This window comes from Lepisosteus platostomus, chromosome 24 (genome assembly GCF_059453375.1).
Source record: "Lepisosteus platostomus isolate fLepPlt1 chromosome 24, fLepPlt1.hap1, whole genome shotgun sequence".
Taxonomy (NCBI): Eukaryota; Metazoa; Chordata; class Actinopteri; order Semionotiformes; family Lepisosteidae; genus Lepisosteus; species Lepisosteus platostomus.
Window position 1 is genome coordinate 13,735,445 of NC_142634.1, and position 19,271 is coordinate 13,754,715.

The following is a 19,271-nucleotide window of genomic DNA, read 5'->3' on the forward strand; positions in this document are numbered from 1 at the left end:
GAGGTGTTTCAACACGCGTGTCGGTACTTGCTGTAAACCAAGTTCCTAGACTACAGGACGCCTCTAGTGAAATTCTGGAGAAGAATGGACCATATAACGTGCACAACAGTCCACTGAACACCGAAAGAAGCTTATTTCAATCCATGCATGTTATGTTTCAAGGGAAATGTTTTTTGGGAGGGCAGCATTTCGATTATTTGATCGTTTAGACTGACAGTTGTCACCCGAGCGGCTACCTGCGCCTCCAAGTCAGTAAATTCGGGGTTTAACCCCTTGACCTCCGACCCTTGGTGCAAATTAAGAAGTAAAAAAAAAAAACCCGAAGAAAAAATACTCCCAACTACTACTCGAGAGAACAACGCCATCGGTCAGTCGGAGGCCGGAGGAAGTCTGAAGTTTTCACAACGCAATTTCTGACCCTGCAAGGCGTTACAACCGCCGCTCGCCAGTAACGGAGCACAGGTCACGGCCTCTTTCCCAGACCGATGGGGGGGCCCTGCTGGTGATATTGTGGCCAGGAACGGCCCCGCCGGTGCCACAGGGATCAACCCCTGGGGGTCCTTACAGCGGGACCCCCGCCAGGACAGCGGCTCCGTCCCAAGCCGAGAATGTGACCGTCATGGCTTGAACAGGACCTGTTCACAGGGCTGGGAAGACCGGTGTCAGCTGGAGCTCACAGATCAGCGAGGAGGCTCACGTCTGCTCAGCCAAAGGACTGAAGCCCGCCAGGCGCTCTTCTGTCCACCAGTGCAAAGCGGGCGTCGCGATGTCCAGCGTGGGTTGCTTCCAGCCGTGGGTCACCCACGGCATAGCGTGACCGCATCATCAGATGTGATGATCATCAGTTTAACTACGTCAGGTCTCTTCAATAAAATCACTGCACTATTACAATAAGTACTAAAATGATTCTGTTAATCTCAGTTGTTGCAGTTAGACGCGATTTCGTTTGGTATTAAGGCACTAAAGAGAAACGTTCTGAAGCACATTTTCCTTATTTTGGCGTCCAATATTTTATTCGCTTACCCCCAGAAAAGCGACGTCTTTGTTGCGGATGTCAATTTCCATGATGACCGGCGCATCTTAAAAGGGCAAGGGGCCATCTGAAAAACAGGCAAGCACATTCCTCCTGCAACAGAATTGTGTAACGTCCACCTTTCCCCCACAAGATGGCGATCTTGAGCGCCAGCACAATAACACAAACTCCGTGAAGTTGGCCCCCCTGCAGACAGCACAAACCATGAAACCCAACTCATGCGTTTGTGCCGGTTTATGCCGTTAACTAGCGTTTGTGCTGCTTTCGTTCCCGAGATATAGCGCCTTGTTTTCCCGGAGATCACATGACCATGCACGGTGACCTTGACCTCCAGTGACCCCGGTTGCCGAGTTCAAGCGTCTGTTACCGGTGCGAGAGTAACAATTCTGCAATGGTGTTCCTCTGTTGGCCCGGGTGATATTGCATTTAATATCAGTGTCTTCTGTGCAATTGTGTGAGCAGGAAAATTAAATTTGTCACGAATATCACATACCCTAATCAGAAGAGTTGCGGGTGTAGTCTCAAAAAGCGAACACTAGAAAACGATTGCATGTTCTTACCAAGAGGCTTTAACGAGCACGTCTTAATACTTCGTAGTGGTGTGCTTTTTTAAAAAGTCTCCTTAAATAAACACCGAGGGACGTGTGAAGTATCGACCCCGTCAGTCGAGCCAAGTGCTCAAAAAGGCTTGAACCTGCAACTTTACGAACAACAAGACCACTGTTGCACTTTTTATGCAAAGCACACTCGTGAAAAAGATCCAGGGTGTTTTTTAAGGGGCACTACGTACAAGGGTGTCGCGGGTAGTAAATAACACAGCCGAGAAGCAACACCGGAAAGTCCACCGTCTAACACCTGCGGACCGCGTCAATATTGGAAACATATTTTTGATTTTCACATAACAGAAGTGAACATATATCTGAATTATTTAATAACCTGTCATTATCCGTGTGTTTGTATTTACAGGGGTCTTCTGCGCAGACATGAAGCGATGAGCTCACAGTGCTTTTATCTTTGTGTTTCCGGCAGTCCTCGGTGTAGAATACAGCGGGAGGACACACCTGCCCTCTGAAGACAGAGGTGTGGCTGCCTGTGTTACATCCTCAGGTGAAGGCGAGTCTTCTGCAGTCTGCAGTGTAATGACCCAGACATGTTTGCTTGTCCTGCTCCATGAAGGTCCCCGCCCGCCCGTCGAACAGCACAAACGACAAAACTCACCGCAGTCATTAGTGCTGCCTTGTGTCGCTGTAGGTAGCGTTTGTGCAGCTTTCGTGTCCGAGATATAGCGCCTTGGGTTTTCGGATTATAACGTGACTGTCTACAAGGAAGTTTACAGGTACCAACAAACTCGGTACTTGTGATTAAAACAATGGGGGCAATTTGTTTCCCGAGTCTGTCTGCTCGGGTGGGGTGGATGTTTCAATACATTTCAATATAGCGCCACTCTGTGACGTACAAAACAGCAAAGTCACGACCACCAACCAGATCTTTCAGTTGTGATCTTTTGATCAGTTGACCCCAGACTTTGCAGCCTTACATTTAGGGAGGAGTTACTATGTTAGTTCTTTGGGTTAGGTGTTTTCTTTTAATTTTTAACCATGTTCTCGAAAATGTATTGCTTGTGTACTCCTTTCATTAGTGAAGAGACACCAGTTTCCAAATTACCGCTGGTACAACACGAGAGCCCATATTCACATTTGTAGGTATTAGTTTCAAGATCGATATAATTTAACAATAAAAACAAAATTGAAAGCACGATAATAATAATATAATGATCATACACTTTACATTTCTATTCATTTTTGAAGTACAAAGCAGAAGGTGTTTCCCTTACCTTAAATATACGATTAAAATTGTTCAAATACCATGTATTCATTACAGAAAGCAGCGGAGACAGTTATATTGAAAAAAATGTATTTATTACAAAAGAGTACGGGACATTGTGAATCAATAAAGAAGTTAAAAAAAACAAGCCGATGTAGTTATTTTGCAAATTAGTAAAGCATTTTAAAAATAGTTTCTCATTGACAGTAAACAAGCCGATCCGCCTGGCGCTGCTGGCTTTGACAGCTCTCAGACCCGTGATTGGCTAAACCCCCGAACAGCTCGGGCCGCGATTGGGTGAAGAGTGAGAACCGACACTCTGATTGGGTAAAGCGCCACAGCGGAAGTTCTGTGTACCGTGTGTGCTGTATGAGCACGCTGGATACACAGTAACAGTAACACATCCATTGGTTTCCGATTACTGATCAATCTAAGAGAAGTCGCACTGAGGTCAAAACTGAATAGCAGACAAAGAATGTCATGGCATCCACAGCGCGTTCACGACTCCGATAGCATGTCACGATAGGAGTGCGCGCATCACGATCACATGCCGATACCCATTGCGACTGGCGCATCACTGTCATGGCGCCTCTGTCACGACTTTAAGTCCATATATCGCGATATGACATACCCCGACAAAACGTCCTCCACCCCCCATGTCGCGACATGGAGCCCGCATATCGCGATATGGCGTACCCCAAGTGCCCCGCCCCATGTCGCGACATGAAAGGCCCTATATCGCAATATGACAAAAACTGCCACGCCCATGTCGCGACATGGAGTCCATATATCGCGATATGACATACCCCGACAAAATGCCCCACCCCCATGTTGCAACTTGGAGTCCCTATGTTGCGATAGGACATACCCTGACAGGATATGCTCACCCCATATATCGGGACATGTCCTATCTGGGTATATCATGTCCTGATATGAGACATTTGTTGCAACAGCGGTGCCATGGTGGCATGGAAGCAAGGCGCCTGTCGTGATATACACTGCCGTGATATACATGCCTTATACATGGGGTCCCTATCATGACATGCTGCGGAGGTCTTATCGTGATGATATCCTACAGTTAGGCGTTTGGCAACAGCATGTCATGGTAGGGAAAGAAAGGAAAACGTGCCTTAGAAAATAAAAACCATAGATCTTACAATCACGGTGATTTTACATACATTACAACCACAGGTTTATGTCATAGATGGTTAACTTGTTGGCGTGCGTCATGTCTAAGTATTACTCACATCTAAGGAGGCTCATATGTTTATGGATATTGATTGTCTTTAAAATGTTAAGGGTACGAGCTAATCAACCAAAGCGCTTGAACTCGGCAGGCGGAGTCACTGGAGGTCAAAGTCACCGTGCATGGTCACATGATCACCAGAAAAACAAGACGCTATATCTCGGGAACGAAAACAGCACAGACGCTACTTTCAATGGCACAAGCATAGCACTAACGAATGAGACCGGTTTGGTTTCCCCAAGACATTGTAGGGGGGCTGATTGACGCCACGACTGAGAAAAACAAGGCGCGATACCTCGGAAACGAAAGCAGCAAACGCTACTTTCAACGCACAAACATGGCACTAACGAGGTCGGTTTCATCGTTTGTGCTGGCTGGAGGGGGGCTAACTTCACGGCGCTCAAAAGACACCAGCACCAAGAAACATTAAACCACCTTTCATTTGAAAAGAAAGCGTAACTTTTCCCATACCTTTCAACTATAAAAGGAAAAATGCAAACTTTATCTGGGAAAAACCAGCGATTTATTTCATAAGAAAAGCAATGGCAACATCACACTGCAGAGTAAGCGATAAATTCAAGCAAATGTACATACATCGTGGATGCAGTTAAATAGGGACTCAATGCATTAGCTTCGGTCTTTCTAAACGTGAAGATCACGGCGGATGAAACTGCTACAAGTTTAGACTGTTGTCACACAGGCCAGGCACCCATTCCTTACAATACAAACATTGGAACAGTTAAGTCATGTTCTTGGTTTTATTTCACAAATAAAAACTAATATTTCATTGTGTAATTCAAGTTTCCCACCCTCCCCACAATTTTATTAAACAAGTATACAATCCTCTGAATGTGAAAAACTGAGCTTGAGTTTATTTATACAAGATATTGCCAAGGCTGACCAAAGCATTGTAATATATATGTACACATTAGATAATCGGTACAGAAGATGAAACTTGTCAAATATTAAAAGTTCTAAGTTGTAATTACAAGTTACTGATACCTGAAGAAATCAAGAGCTACATTAGCTTTAAGACAGAAAATACACATGCCTTGTTTAAGGAAAAGGGACCTTATTTCCTGTAGTTCTAAAGCTAGATACATGCAACAAAAAGACTTCCCCCAGCCCTTATTAGAAAGGGTTTACATGCCATCACCGATCTGGAGCAGTTCACCTCCAGGACTGAAAGATACTTAGGGACACATCCAGGAACTTTCCAATAAAACAGAAAGGCAACTGATTCAAAACGTTCTAAATGCAAACAAATTAAGCCAATAGTAATAATCCCATTGATAGTCTGTCTGTGGTTAGTCACTTACAGCTGTATTTTTACCGATTGACTACAACACTTATGGAGAGTGAAATTAAATGCAAAAAATAGTTTTATCCTTAAAGTTCCTACCCAGAAATGGAGAAGCATTAAGAAAAACATCTAAAATAACAGCTTTATTTATTTGATGTGCACAGTACAAGAAGTGCTTAAAATCATACACCAACTCAGTGACACCGGAGTAGATATTTCTGGTAGCTACACAACACGTGCTAAAGTGGAGAAATAAACCTAGTCTTAACTAAAATCCTTATGTCTTTAAGTTTATTTTATGCAATTACTTTTCACAGTGGTTTGAGCAAATTGTGATGTCTCCATCATTAACAGTTCTAGGAAGCAGGTCTTGATTATTATGTCAAACCAGTTCATAAGATGTCTTCTGAGCTTCCAAAAAAAAGCACTTAAAATCCATTGGTAGCTACAAGTGTTCGGAAATGTGTTGAAGACTGGCCACAATGGAGTGTGCAAACCTGAAGTTGAACAGCCAGTTAGTCTGAAGATCTATAAAATCTATGCACTTCCATCCTTTATCTTGAAGTAGCAGTCTTCTCAGTTGCAAAATATCACCAGCGTATGGTGTTCGAGAAACCAATAAACAAGAAAAATCTATTCCAAGCACACCAACTGATAACATTACACAAAGAGGGGAATTTTTAAAAAATGGAGATTGTATGGTACAAGTCCAGATGGGTAATGCCAGGCTGTATTATTTCTTTGCTTGCTTTGTGATCATGTTCCTTGGAGGTGTAACTGGCCTGCTTGCATTAGGCTTTTTCTTCTCCGCAGGTTTTAAGATCTGCAAAAAAACAAGCATTAGTGCAAGAAAAAAGTAAAATGTATCCATTTAGTTGCATTTTTGGGAAAGGTTTAAACTTACTACTTTCGTAAACTTACAAAGTTTTCTGGACTAATATTCCATTTGTGTACAAAAGATCTGTGGTTCATTTAATGCACCTTTGAGACAGGACTCTAAACAGACAAATTACTTTTGAAGGTAGTTTAGTTTTGCAAGGACAACCCAGGTGTGTATGCAGATGTCAATCAACTGGACAATCACAGCTGCACTGGACTCTTGTGAATTGACTTTGTGTCCTTGTATTAAGATGCCATGCAGCTGCACAAGTATGTTGAAGCCGTACAGAACTATCCAAATGTACATTTCTTAGCAACAGCTTTTGACTTCATCTACTTGGACCACAAGTGATGTATCTAAGCTGCAACACTATACTAAGGCAACTCATTCTGGACAAAGCTCAGATAACAGTTGGGAGTGACACTGTGGTTGACTCTCAGCGATTTCTGAATTTGTTGATTTAAAGACTGGACCAATCCAAGTACTTCATTTGCCAGGTATTAAAACCGCACGTGTGAATTAAACAGCTTCCCACAGGCACTTTTGCCAAAAGACCCCCCTCCCCAATATTTAAATGAAACCTGCCAGTATCCCCGTTGATGCCCTATTGAGATTCATACCCAGCTGAAAAAGTGCTACTGAGCGATTGAAAACTTTCCCCTGGGATTAACTGCAGGCTCTTGAGTAAATTAAACCACAACGGAAATTGGTTTTACCAATCACGTTACACCAATGTATGATCTACTTTGCACCTGATGTAATAATAATGCCCAACAACCAAGAGCCAGCAAAATGCAATTAGGTAGAGACATGCACAAGTCAGATTAGTAGTGACCAGTGATCACGTCCGTCTGCAATGTAAAGCACACGGAGAATGGGTTTTCCCAAGATGGATCACTCCAATTTACCTGTGGTTAATCCATTGCTTTTTCCTGGACTTGAAGTGTAACTGTTCAACTCACCAAGCACACTTGATAAAAGGTGAAGCAACATATGAATGTGAGTAAATACCAAAAAGATGCTCTGGTGCAGTGTAGCTTCAATACATGACTACATAAAACAAGAATTAAACAATTTAGAAGTGAATCTTACCTGAAAAGAGCACATTAAGGTTTCATCAACGCTCATCATGGCACCAGCATTATCAAACTCCCCACAGTAGTTGGGCGCAGAGAATAAAGTCACCAACTGTCTCTTTGCAAAGAACTCATAGCCATCTTCAACAACCTTGAGGTAACCAAAAAAAGTCACTAAATAAGTTTTAGCACTGCTTAAGTATGGAGTTTCATGATGTGCACAAAAACAGCCTGAAAACACAAAACCCCTCAACTGGACCAATCTTCAAAGCCCCTAGCTATGTTTGATGCATCAAGTTTTAAATTAAACCCGTTTCTTAAGTTTGTGTCGATTCCCCAAACATCTGCCTACCTGATGGGCTCGACAGATTAGATCCAAGTCATGTTTATGGAGGAATTTAGCAACTACTTCTGCACCAAAAGTGAAGGAGACTCCTCTGTCGTTCTCTCCCCAGCCCAGCACATCTTTGTCCGGATCAGACCAGAGCAAGTCGCACAGCAGCCCCTGGTCAGGCACATCAGTGGGACGCATGATCCTCCTGATCTGCTCCATAGACTGAAGGTCTGGGGATAAACCTGAGGACAACACACAGACATTTTACTCAAGGGGCACAAAAGTGTTTTGCCCAACCTAATTCCTAAAACGGATTTACAGAACACATTCTCAATTTATTAAAAGTCTACAGTGTTCACAAACTCTTTAGGTATCTTAAAAGTTAAAAACCTGCATAAAATGCATCATGGTCAAATCCCAATAAACAGTACGATGAAAGGGAGTCAGGACTGCATACATTTCTAGAACACCCATATAATATACATGTACAGAAGCCCATTTCCCTTTACGTTCAAGAATAAAGTGCATTTAAAAAAACACTGGCTCACTAACCACTAATTTCATTAACATGCCAGAGGAGTCACTAACATTCATGACTTGCAGGAGTCACCCAAGGACAACCTATGAAAGATCAGATTTCTATCCAATTCCTACCTCCATGACAACAGAAAATCTTTTCATCCACAATAGCTGCTATGGGTAAACAGTTAAAACAGTCTGTGAAAGTCTTCCACAACTTGATGTTGTATCGCCTTTTACCTGCAGGGCAAGAGATTTTTCATTTAGCAGCAAGAATTTCAAGCAAATAAAATTGGTAACAGGCAAACAAATATAAAGTGCTCATGACTTCAAATCACAGAAGAGTATTGTAATAATACAAGAACGTGTAAAGCTTCTGTTGCTGTATCAAAGAAGGGGTGTGAATTATCACTATTATCAGGATGCTGAAAATTTCAAACCACTCCATTTTCCCCCCCACTTTTAAATGAGTATATTATACACTAATTGCAATTCACAAAAAGTGGAGTAATCAAACTTACAACACTGCATTAGAGCACTATCAAAATTTGTTTCTGAATCAGTTTCCCCCTCTGTACCTCCACCTCTCCACCCCTCCCAAGCACATCAACTACTCAATGAAATGAAAACGTGCCAGCTCTCCACTGCAAGATGTATACACCATTTTAAAAATTCTGAAATACAATCAACTCACATTCATCATAAAAGCCATATATTCTGTTGATGCTGGCACATTCGTGGTTTCCTCGCAGCAGAAAGAAGTTCTCTGGATATTTGATCTTATAGGCCAGAAGCAGGCAGATGGTCTCCAGTGACTGTTTCCCTCGGTCCACGTAGTCTCCAAGGAACAGGTAATTGCTCTCAGGTGGAAATCCACCGTATTCGAATAACCTCAGCAAATCGTAGTACTGCCCATGGATGTCACCTACAGAACAAGCCTTTTTAGTATTCTCTGTAACGGATATTTTTGAGTAAACTAATTTAACGTGAATGGAACAAGTCAACAAGTTTTAAACCTGGATCTTTAGCATGGTTTCTGAAGGAAACCAGTCTGAGGTTTAGCTCTGCACATGAACCACAGTTCCACAACACAATGCTGCTCAAGAAAAGTGTCAGGGAGTCTGGTTTGTCATCCAAGAACTCCCATGTGTGCAAGTTCCCACACTTTCGTTGGAAAACTAAAATACACACAGAAAAAGGAACTTGCCCTGCTATCGCAAACAATCCACCCAGTGTGGGAAAGTTCAATATTCCTCCCTTTGCTTTCGAATCAGGATCTTTCATCATCAGCCCGGGGGCGGCTTGTGAACTCACCGCATATCTTAAGAGGTGCCTCCAGCTCCAGCAGGATTGGCTGGCTTAGGAAGATTTCCCGGGATTTGAGACAGAGACCCCTAATCTCATTTTCTTGTAGCTGGACATTCTTGCCTGGTTTTGAGCCTCTCACTGTTTGGAGAAAAAAAAAGTCATGGTAACACTACAGAATTCAGTAACATGGAAATTGAAAGTGTTAAAGTAGTAAGTAAGAAGCTTTAAGATAGTCAATTCTATAACTATACACTGTACTATTAATATGCCAGGATGACATACTTCTCTAAGATTTTTTACCTTTGGTACCTAGGGTTAATGAATTCGTTAGAGCCACCTGAATTCACAGTCTTTAAATGAAAGCCAAGAATTAAGGTTAATCAGAAATGACACCTTACTGGAAAAGTTATGAAAGGCTCCATCTTCATACTTAACACTATTAAAATATATTGCATTAAAAGCTTTAAATAGACTCTGGTTTATTAGGTCATTCCTTTCCAAGACTTTACCATTTAACACATGAAAATTAAAGTGAAGTATTTTTATAAAACAATGCCAGTTTTGCCGATCTCTCAGTGAACTTTAAAGTTCGTAACATCCACATTAAAAAAAAGGCTCAGCTAACTATTCACATTGACAAGAGTGCCAACAACCTGACATTTTCCTGATGTCAGTGCACAACTTACAGCAGTAACCCGACCCTCGGAAAGAATTTAAACCGCTATAGTGAATACTTCACCCTCTTCAGCATAATGTACAGAACCAGTTTAGTGGGAAATTGTCCCCTTAAATCTCATACGTTAGGATGTAAGAAACTTGGATACAAAGTTTATCAACAATGGCTAAAAAACAAGCAACCTATATTACAAGTTTACAAAGCATGGACATGTTCCAATCTCCATGTAACCCTTTCACACTGAAGCTCTTTACTGAGCAAAGAACACAAGCGAGCATCACAGCCCACCTCATGGGAAATACAGTACAACCTACAATCAGCACAGCATGTTCGCAAAACAAGCTGTGGCTATTCATCCACGCAACAGAACTACGTGACCATGACCAGAGATACAAATATTTCCTTGCACTCATATGGCACTTTTCTGGACACTCCACTCAAAGGGCTTTACAGGTGACAGGGACTCCTCGCCCTCACCAACATGTAGACCCCACCTGGACGGCAGCCATAGTGCACCAGTATGCTCACCACACTCCAGCTGTCAGCAGGGAGAACAGTTTCATGAAGCCACTTCATAGATGGGGGTTATTAGGAGGACAGCATTGATAACGGCCAGGGGCAAATTTGTCCGGGACACCAGGACTCACACCCCTACTCTTTTAGAGAAACACCCATCACGATTTTTACTGATCAGAGTCAGGACCTCAGTTCTACATATCATCCAAAGGACAGTGCTTTACTCCTAGATGTCTCAGTACAAAAACATCCAAACAATACTTTTTACAGCGGCTTTCATGAGAATGAAGAGTGATTCCATGGACATGCACAGGATAATGCCCATTTTTCCTCCTCCACATCAAGCTACTCCTGTCTTCCAGACTTTAAACTCACCCGGAAAGCTAGGATAGCTACTGTATACGAATGGCATACAGAGCTGAGCTGGATATCTACTTTATACAAGCTTTTAATCCTTACACCTTCTATTTTTATAATCAAGCGTCAAATAAACCAGCACAATATACTTAATATAGGAGGTCAGCTGTCCTGCTGAAACACTGGAACATAAGCAGATTAAGTTATTAATAAAATTACAGTTCTGGATTAGTAACCATCACGTAAATAAAGCTTATTTGAAAGCTGATTGGTTTTCTTGGACTACAGATCACTCTGCTTATCAGCTTTGGAAAATACTACAACACAAAACAGGTCTTTATGATTGCTTTCTTAAAGCCAGACGTCTGCATTAATGATACACATTGAACATCGAAGTACACCGTTTGTCCGAGGTCACCCTGTAGTTAAAGGCTAAATTAAACTTGCATAGTGGGCTGAAAATAAACCTACTTATAATTTACCCTAGAGAAAAGAACCGACAGCCACCTCTTTAAACCATCTACCCACACTCCAGCTATCCACAGGGGTACCTTGTGCCAAAGACATGATTCCAGGAAGACTGGTGAAGCTACCAGTATGCCTGACAAATGACTTTTTGCTATGCAACCAGTGATTAAGAACTAGAACTCAATTAAAACAAAACTGACTCAGTCGGCCAAATGAGAATTTGTACAACCCCACCAAGAGCAAGATCAGTTATAAGCATGACAAAAGGAATAAGAGACCCATACTAGCCAAAATGGGTGCAGAGAAAAGAGTTCCATAAATGCATGGCTCAACATCTGAATGACTAAGGCTGTTTAATTAGGTGTGACCAATTACATTTAATAACAAGCTCTTGAATCAATGTTAAGCAGAACAAAAACCACACTCCCATGCAACAAGTCAAACGCCAAACTCAGACTTGATAAAATTTTCATTTCGTATATCGACACTTGAAAGTCTACTTATTCTACTGGCAGGGGAACAATAAGGAGCTTATATGCAGTCCCTTAATTCTTGTGCAGTAAACAAGGCCTGAAAGGAACAATGACTAGTCTCCATTCCTAACCATCTCAATTTCATTTATAGCTAGACAGGATTGTACTATAATCATAAACAAGTTCCCAGAAAAAGCCCAGTAAAAAAAGCCTGTTTGCATTTTGTTTTCTTAGAACACCTTCTAAGTCGCCAGATGCAAGCTAGTGAATGTTTCTACTGATAAAAGTATCAGATTGATTCTCAAATGCACACAGCCCTTGCACCTTTAAAATTCATTTTTTAGATTCCACAAGGGTTAAAAAAAAATTTTATCCTACAAATGTCATCTTGTGTTCTGTGTAAGATTTAACTTCACTACTTAAACTACATGGTAGTTTCATTAATTATCATAAGCTACAGAACAGTTTGTAAACAGCTGTATGCAAGGGCAAATGTGTCAGAAAAGTAAAATACGAGTGAACACATTTTTCGGAGAGCCACAGGGTTCTCTTGCATTCAAAACTAATCTTACAACTACTGCAAGTTTCCCAACTACTCAGTCAACTCGAGATAAAGCCGATCTTCCTATGAATTGATGAAACCTGTAGAAGTTTTCCAGGACAAGAGAGTGTGATCTCTAGAGTAAGCGGTTTTTAGAGCACTGACATCTCTGCCTATCACTTACTGAATCAGCCTTCCTCAACTACTGAAAGCCCACGTACAGTATGTACATGGAGCATGAAAAAATACTGCTCACAATTGCAACATTCACAAAGTTATCAGGAAAGTGACTTTGCAAAAAAAAAATACACTGACAAGTTAAAGAGATGCGATTAAAAACATTATGCCAATTAACATTGGTCATCAAGAAGACTGCTCAACTCATGCTTCACTGCGGATCGCTGATGCTGGCTTGGGGGATTCTGCTCCCATTCCTCTCGAAAAGCAGGAGGCTGCTCAATGGTTTCTAATCCCTACAGAGCAGAAACCAGCTCATTCCACTTCAGTTAAATGGGGCTCAAGTCCACGAAATGGAGAAATTCATAGCAAAGCCACCACACTGACATTTCGCAAGCAGGCCGTTCTCCAGTACAGGTGGAGCCCGAGAACGCACTGTCCTACTGAACCGTGTCACAGCAATGTGATTCTACACGAAGGGCAGCAAAAGGTTATGACATGCAGCCAGGCTGCCATTAGGCAGTACGAGTGGAGTTCAGCAGCAACTCCACAACCCAGCTCATCACACTAGCACCCCTGCCATCAATTACACTATAACACTATCATTCTGCACATTCTCACCATACTTGCCAGCATGTTCCAAGGTGGTCTACACCACATGCTCCCAATCCCAGAGGCCCACGGCCCAGTAGATGCCTGCCCCGGCTGTGCTCTTCAGTACATTTTCATTTCTGTGTGTAAGCCGGAGACTGTGTTTCCTAAGCAACTTAAAAGGCACAGTAACAATAGGGGTTTATGAATTAGAAATCCAACGCTATCTACACAAAATCTTGATTCATTTTTAAAGAGGACTTGGCTATGATGCTGGAGAATCCACCTGAAGCATCTTAGTCCAGTCTTCAATTTACAAACGGCACGATGTCATTCTCCCGATGAGAGGCGCGTTGCTTTCTTTGCATTCCTTGATTTTCACCAGAACTGACAGGCAAACCAGTTATATCGCCATCCAACCTCTGCCTAAATAAGGCGATTTACTGCCAAGAAAGGCACTCAAATATCATGGTCACTCATGAGCTTTTAACCAAACTAATTCAGTTTTTGTTATCGCCACTCAAAATGGCCATACAAATGCAGAGACACTTTTATGATGCTGTGTATGACATGCGATCGCTGGCAGGAGCCCAGGGCGCCGTGAGAGGCCCTGAAATTCAGCTGTCATCAAGCTCAAATCACAATTTTCAATACAGCCTTAGTCATAAATCTGACAGAATTATCAGGGGTGTGGCAGTTTCAGTACATAAACAGAATTTAGAGCTCAATTGCTGGAATGCACAGTAATTTAAAATTGTAAATTTCAATGTTTCAACACCACTTCTTAAAACCCATCTTGTAACTCAATTTCATAAAATAGTACAGAATTATGTTCAGGACCATACACTTAATTTCTAATGCAACTAAAAATACTTGGGAAAGTATTAAATATTAAAAAATACAAGCCAATTTTAAATTAATATTCCTGTGAGACACTGGAAGAGTCTTATGAATACCAACTCCACATTTGTAACACTACAGATTGTGACTTCTCAGGCAAAGCTGCAGAAGTGCCACAAGACAGTAACATTTTCATCAAACAAAACTGAATCTTTGAACAAAAAAACATTTAAGAGAAAAAAATATTAGTAAAAAAAGCCACAAAGAAAATGCTACTGTAAGAGGCTAATGAGCAGCAGCTATGTTTAATTGGTACAAAATCATCAGGATGTAAACCATGCAGGACTGCCACTTAAAGTTTATTTCTTCATTTCTACATTTAAAGATTAGGTTTTAAAGCAAAGCCTTAATCTTTCCAGTAAATCGAGTTCCAATAAGCACGCCCTTAATATGAAGTATTCTCTCGGCTGGCACATCAAGACAGGATCATTCATGTAACGCCCCACTGTCAATGGACTTAAAGGGCAGGTTCAATACTGCCAGCTCCAGCTTGCTTGCACATGTTTATGAGATAACTAATCGGTGTATATGTAGTACTTGGAAACAGCCAGATAAGGTCAGAGTATTCCTGAATCTCTCCCCACCCCCAATTCAAAACTCGGTGAATTCACTATGAAGTCCCGTTTTGGCAGGGAAACCACCTGAAGCCGAAGCACGGTGCTGTTGTGAAAACGCGATCGCACCAGAGGCTTCGCGGAACACTGTCATGGAATCGGTTTCTAAGCAGATTAAAAAAAACAGGAAGTGGTTTTAGCGCAGCCTTTCAGCTCTCGACACAGCCTTGTCGCTGTACAGATCTAACTCACGGCAAATACATCAATTTACATTTCAACAGCAAAATAATCGTTCTGATCCGTCACGCGTTAAAAAAAAAAACACGTTTCGCTTCAGCTGCATCATAAAATACTACTGCTCGTGAATAAGGCATAAGGCATTTCCTCGATTCCTATGGCGAGAGGAACTTGCACCCAAACGGAACTTGAGACATCCCCAAAACCAATGCATCACGTCAGAGCAATGGGAAATAGGGGAAAGCCGACCTCTATGGGCTTTAAAACTGGCGTTTGCTTCAGGTGTTTAGTATAACCTGCAGATGAAGCTGACCCAGCTCCTAATTGGTTGGAAGACGTTAAATGCTCCCAGTGGAGCCGTGCAGCACTAAACCAGCCGCCCCAGAGTCACAGATGCTGAGGCGTCTCATTATAGTCCCACGGCCGGGCCTGAGGTTCTCAGAAATAACAGCTTAGGTTCAACGTCATGTCCCACCCTTCCTCACTGATCTTGCAAGACCTTTCGTTTTAAAGCAGTTTGCATCTCGTGGAAGTGCTATATAACCACACGAGGCCTGCTCCCCAAAAAAGAAGAAGAAATAAATGGGTTTGTTTAAAATCGTGCAATTTTTTTTAAGAGTCAAAATACCGAGGGCTACTTCCACAACACGTTTGGCTGACGCGGTGCTCGTAATGGCGAAGATTAAAAGGCCTGTACCTACTAGGAATGTGTAGTCATAAGGCATTTCGGGGTTTAAATGAATATTTATTACACGTCGTCGGGGGACGAGGCTTCAAAGTCAGCGCCTTCTTTGCACGCATGAGACCCCCGGGCTCAAGTCACGAACCAGGGGGGGCACAAGTAGAAACTCCGTGGAAGGGCATTTAAAAGCGAGAACAGCAGCCCCTTTACCCCAAGGGTGGTGGGAGGGGGGAACAAGCTCAGCAGCCATATTGTTGAACCCCGGGGGGGTGCTCGGTTGCTTTCAAGACGCGACCCTCGGACCATCAATGACCTAACGGATGGCCTCCATCCGCTCTTTTCTAACCGGTCACGATCTGAAGTCGCTGAGCCACATTGGGACCATCAGTCGGTCAACAAGGACCGGAGAGAGAGACGCATAAACGTCGCACGTCATCCGTCCGGCACCGCCATCCCTCAAAAAGGCGTTATTGCGAGAAGAGTAGCACGACGAAACCTTTCGTTTTTTAAACGCGAGAAACCGGTTCACCCCCCACCCCTCCTCACACACACTCTTCCATTATTCACAAACATGTCACCAGTTCGCACTGGAGATCCGACTGGCTTCGTTCACGGCGGAAACTGGGTCGTTCCAGTTTCTCCCCCCCATCAAACAGGGCGCCGAGCCGCTGGGGTCGGGCCGGGCCCAGTTTTCTCTCCCGCAAATCGATCGACTGTAACCCCCACCACCCCGATTTAAACATCTTAAAACCCGGTTAAAATAAAAAGCCCGATTGGGCGGCATGTTCACGGAAAAAAACATCCAAAAAAAAAAAAACAAGAAAAAAAAATCAACCGACGCTTTCAGAGGTGTCGTCTGGCTCACACGTCGAACGCATATTTAAAAAAAAAGAAAGGCTCTCCATTGGACCAAAATACACGTTCGGACGTGGACTAACACAGCAAAAAAAAAACAAAACAAAAAAGCCCGTTTCTCATCCGTAAAGAGAAAATCAATTCGCGGGCGGACACGAAAAAGGGCCCTCGCACACGGACGACCTCCACAGCATCGCCCGGCATTAATAATGCAGCGCCAGCTCCCCTCCATTTTCGGCTCAGAAACGGCTGCCTTCCCACCCTGCGTGGGTCCCGGCGCACAGCCTGCCCCGCCAAGTTCACGAAACGGCCCAAAAAAACACACCCGACACGGCTCCTTCGCTTCAATCCCGTCAGATTTCACGTTTTTTTTTTTCCGGTGGACCCACACCCCAGATGGGGGGTTGAAAAACACAAACACAGGAAAAAAAAAGAGAGAGAGAGGCGGTTTCTCCTTACCTTCCAGAAGGCGCTGAATGATACTGTCTATGTTCAGCTTGTCGGTATCGGCCATATCTCGGATCACGCTACAGTTCTAATCAAATCTAAAAACAACCACCAACAGAAAAAAAAAAAAGAAAAAAAAACAATTTTACGCTACGGATCTTGGGACGATTTTCCCTTTCACCACGACGGGAACAACAAAAAAAAACTGAGATCTGTAACACGCAAACACACAAGACGACTTCACTCCTCCGTCCGCTCCTATGTGCGGCACCAGCTCTCTGGCCTGAAATAAAAAATGGCGACTGTTTCTATTCAGCCTTCGTTGCCGGGTGGCGTAGAGATACCAGCGGCCCTGAACAGGCACTTTTTATTGGGCGGAGGACGCAATGCAGACACAGCACGATGCACGCCCCGTTACTCATCCGATCAGACAAAAAGTGCGTCCCCCCCCCCCCTCCGCCCCCTACTTTTTTGTTTTGAAAGCATGTTATGCCATAAAGTACGACGAGGCTACCGCAAAACCCCGCATGGAAATGTTTCATTATGCGTTTTGTGTTCGGTGCCGTCGTGCGTTGTGTAGGTCACAAATAAAGGCAACATGGGTGAAATTGATTGAAACGAAGGAAATAGGACACTAAAACTGCCTTTTACTTACAGTTACATTTACCAATGCTTTACAGATTGTCACCTGCGTAACCTTTTAGACAAGCACTTTCTTACTCATTTCTTATTCTAAATTGATTTATCTTTAAGTCAAAAAATGCTAAATGACTTGACTTCAGAGCTTGTACCCTGATGGAACAAGGTTCTAAATGCTGCCGATTTAAAACAATGTTTATGGACCCGGTAAATGAAGCAGAAAACAATATGGTAGTATTGTAATTTCAAATGTATACTTACACAATTAGACAGAATTCCCATGATCCTTTTGGGCACTCCTCAGTCCCATCAGTTGGGTACTGTATGTGCAGTAGGTGTACTGTAGTGAATTGTCCTGTTGTCCATTTTTCTGTGGTTTAGTCCAACTGTTCACTTTTGAAAATAAATAAAAACCTTTCCGACAGTCCAGTTTTGTTCTGGTTTTAGTTGGGTTTTAGTTGTATGGCAGAGTGAGTGCTGGAACCAAAACCAAGCTCTGTGACAAAATCCGGGCAAGCCCCTGCTCTTGCTTCTAGCATGACAAAGACAGTAATGGACTCAGACTCGGTTTAATTCTGGCTCGGACAGGTCAAGTGTCTGCCACGCCCAGCACGACAACTCAAGAACCATGAAAAACATTCAATTCTGAAAAAAAAATCTCTTTTACTAGTGTTGCAATTGCCTTTCAGCATCTCCCGCCCAGTGCGGCTGAATACTGTTATTGAGAGACTTGCAAAACCACACAGTGCCTAAATCCTGGATCACCAACCACCCTGTATTTTAGTGGAAGGGTAGTGGAGACAGGAACAGCCGAATTGTTAGCTATTTTTGCATAATTATTTTTATATAAAGAGCTATGTAGTAATCAGCTGCTTTTGATCACACTGCTATTATTTAACTATGAAACACTAAACACAGATGGGATAATATCTCTTCTTCTAGGATTTTATCCCATTCAGAATAAATATCTCTCCCCCCGAAAAAAAGTTAATAAAGTAAGCTAAAATGACTGTTTTCATTCATTACATCATACTATTAAATGTGTAAATTATGACAGCAAAGCCTTAAAATATAATTGTTATACTACGCAGTGAGATCTTGCTTCCTGAATGCTCTTGCTTGATGTGAGCACAAGCCTACAGAGAGTAGAGCAAAGCATGTTAGCTGGTTTCTGCAGCCCACTCCCCAGTGGGCAGCACTGCCTTGCAGCAGTGAGGCCCTGGGGTCAATTCCAGGCCTGGGGTGCTGTCTGTGTGGACTCTCCATGTTCCCCCAGCGTTCGCGTGGGCTTCCTCCAGGCACACAGTGTCCTCCAACACTCCAAAAACAACTGGGACAACTGGCCCTAGGTTTGGGTGTGTGCGTGTCTGTGTGTCTGGCCTGCGTCTGGCTGGCGTCCCATCCAGTCAGTACCCTTACCCTTGCGCCTGTTGCCTGCTGGGATAGCTCCGATTGCCCTGTGACCCTGAATGGGAAGGTGTGGTTAGAAAGTGGATATAGGTCTGAAACAAATTCTCTGCCTAAAACACTATGCACGTCACAAATAACATACCTACTAGTAATCATAGGTGTTTGGGTTTGTAAAATATACGCCCTTATTTTATGCTTATTAAAGGAGGAGGCTGTGAAGGAAAA

The 19,271-nt window shown here is 42.8% G+C and overlaps 1 protein-coding gene across 1 annotated transcript; it reads right to left on the reverse strand.

The window, feature by feature from the left end:
• Window positions 1-5,530: 5,530 nt before the first annotated feature.
• Window positions 5,531-17,324, reverse strand: LOC148641736 (serine/threonine-protein phosphatase PP1-gamma catalytic subunit A). The gene is made up of 7 exons (XM_088618728.1): window positions 17,010-17,324; window positions 9,530-9,661; window positions 8,910-9,140; window positions 8,351-8,455; window positions 7,715-7,938; window positions 7,379-7,513; window positions 5,531-6,229 (listed from the first exon to the last, which is right to left on the reverse strand). Exons 1-7 carry the CDS (start codon window positions 17,062-17,064, stop codon window positions 6,140-6,142), a joined length of 972 nt encoding a protein of 323 aa, XP_088474854.1. The 5' UTR covers window positions 17,065-17,324; the 3' UTR covers window positions 5,531-6,139.
• Window positions 17,325-19,271: the final 1,947 nt, after the last annotated feature.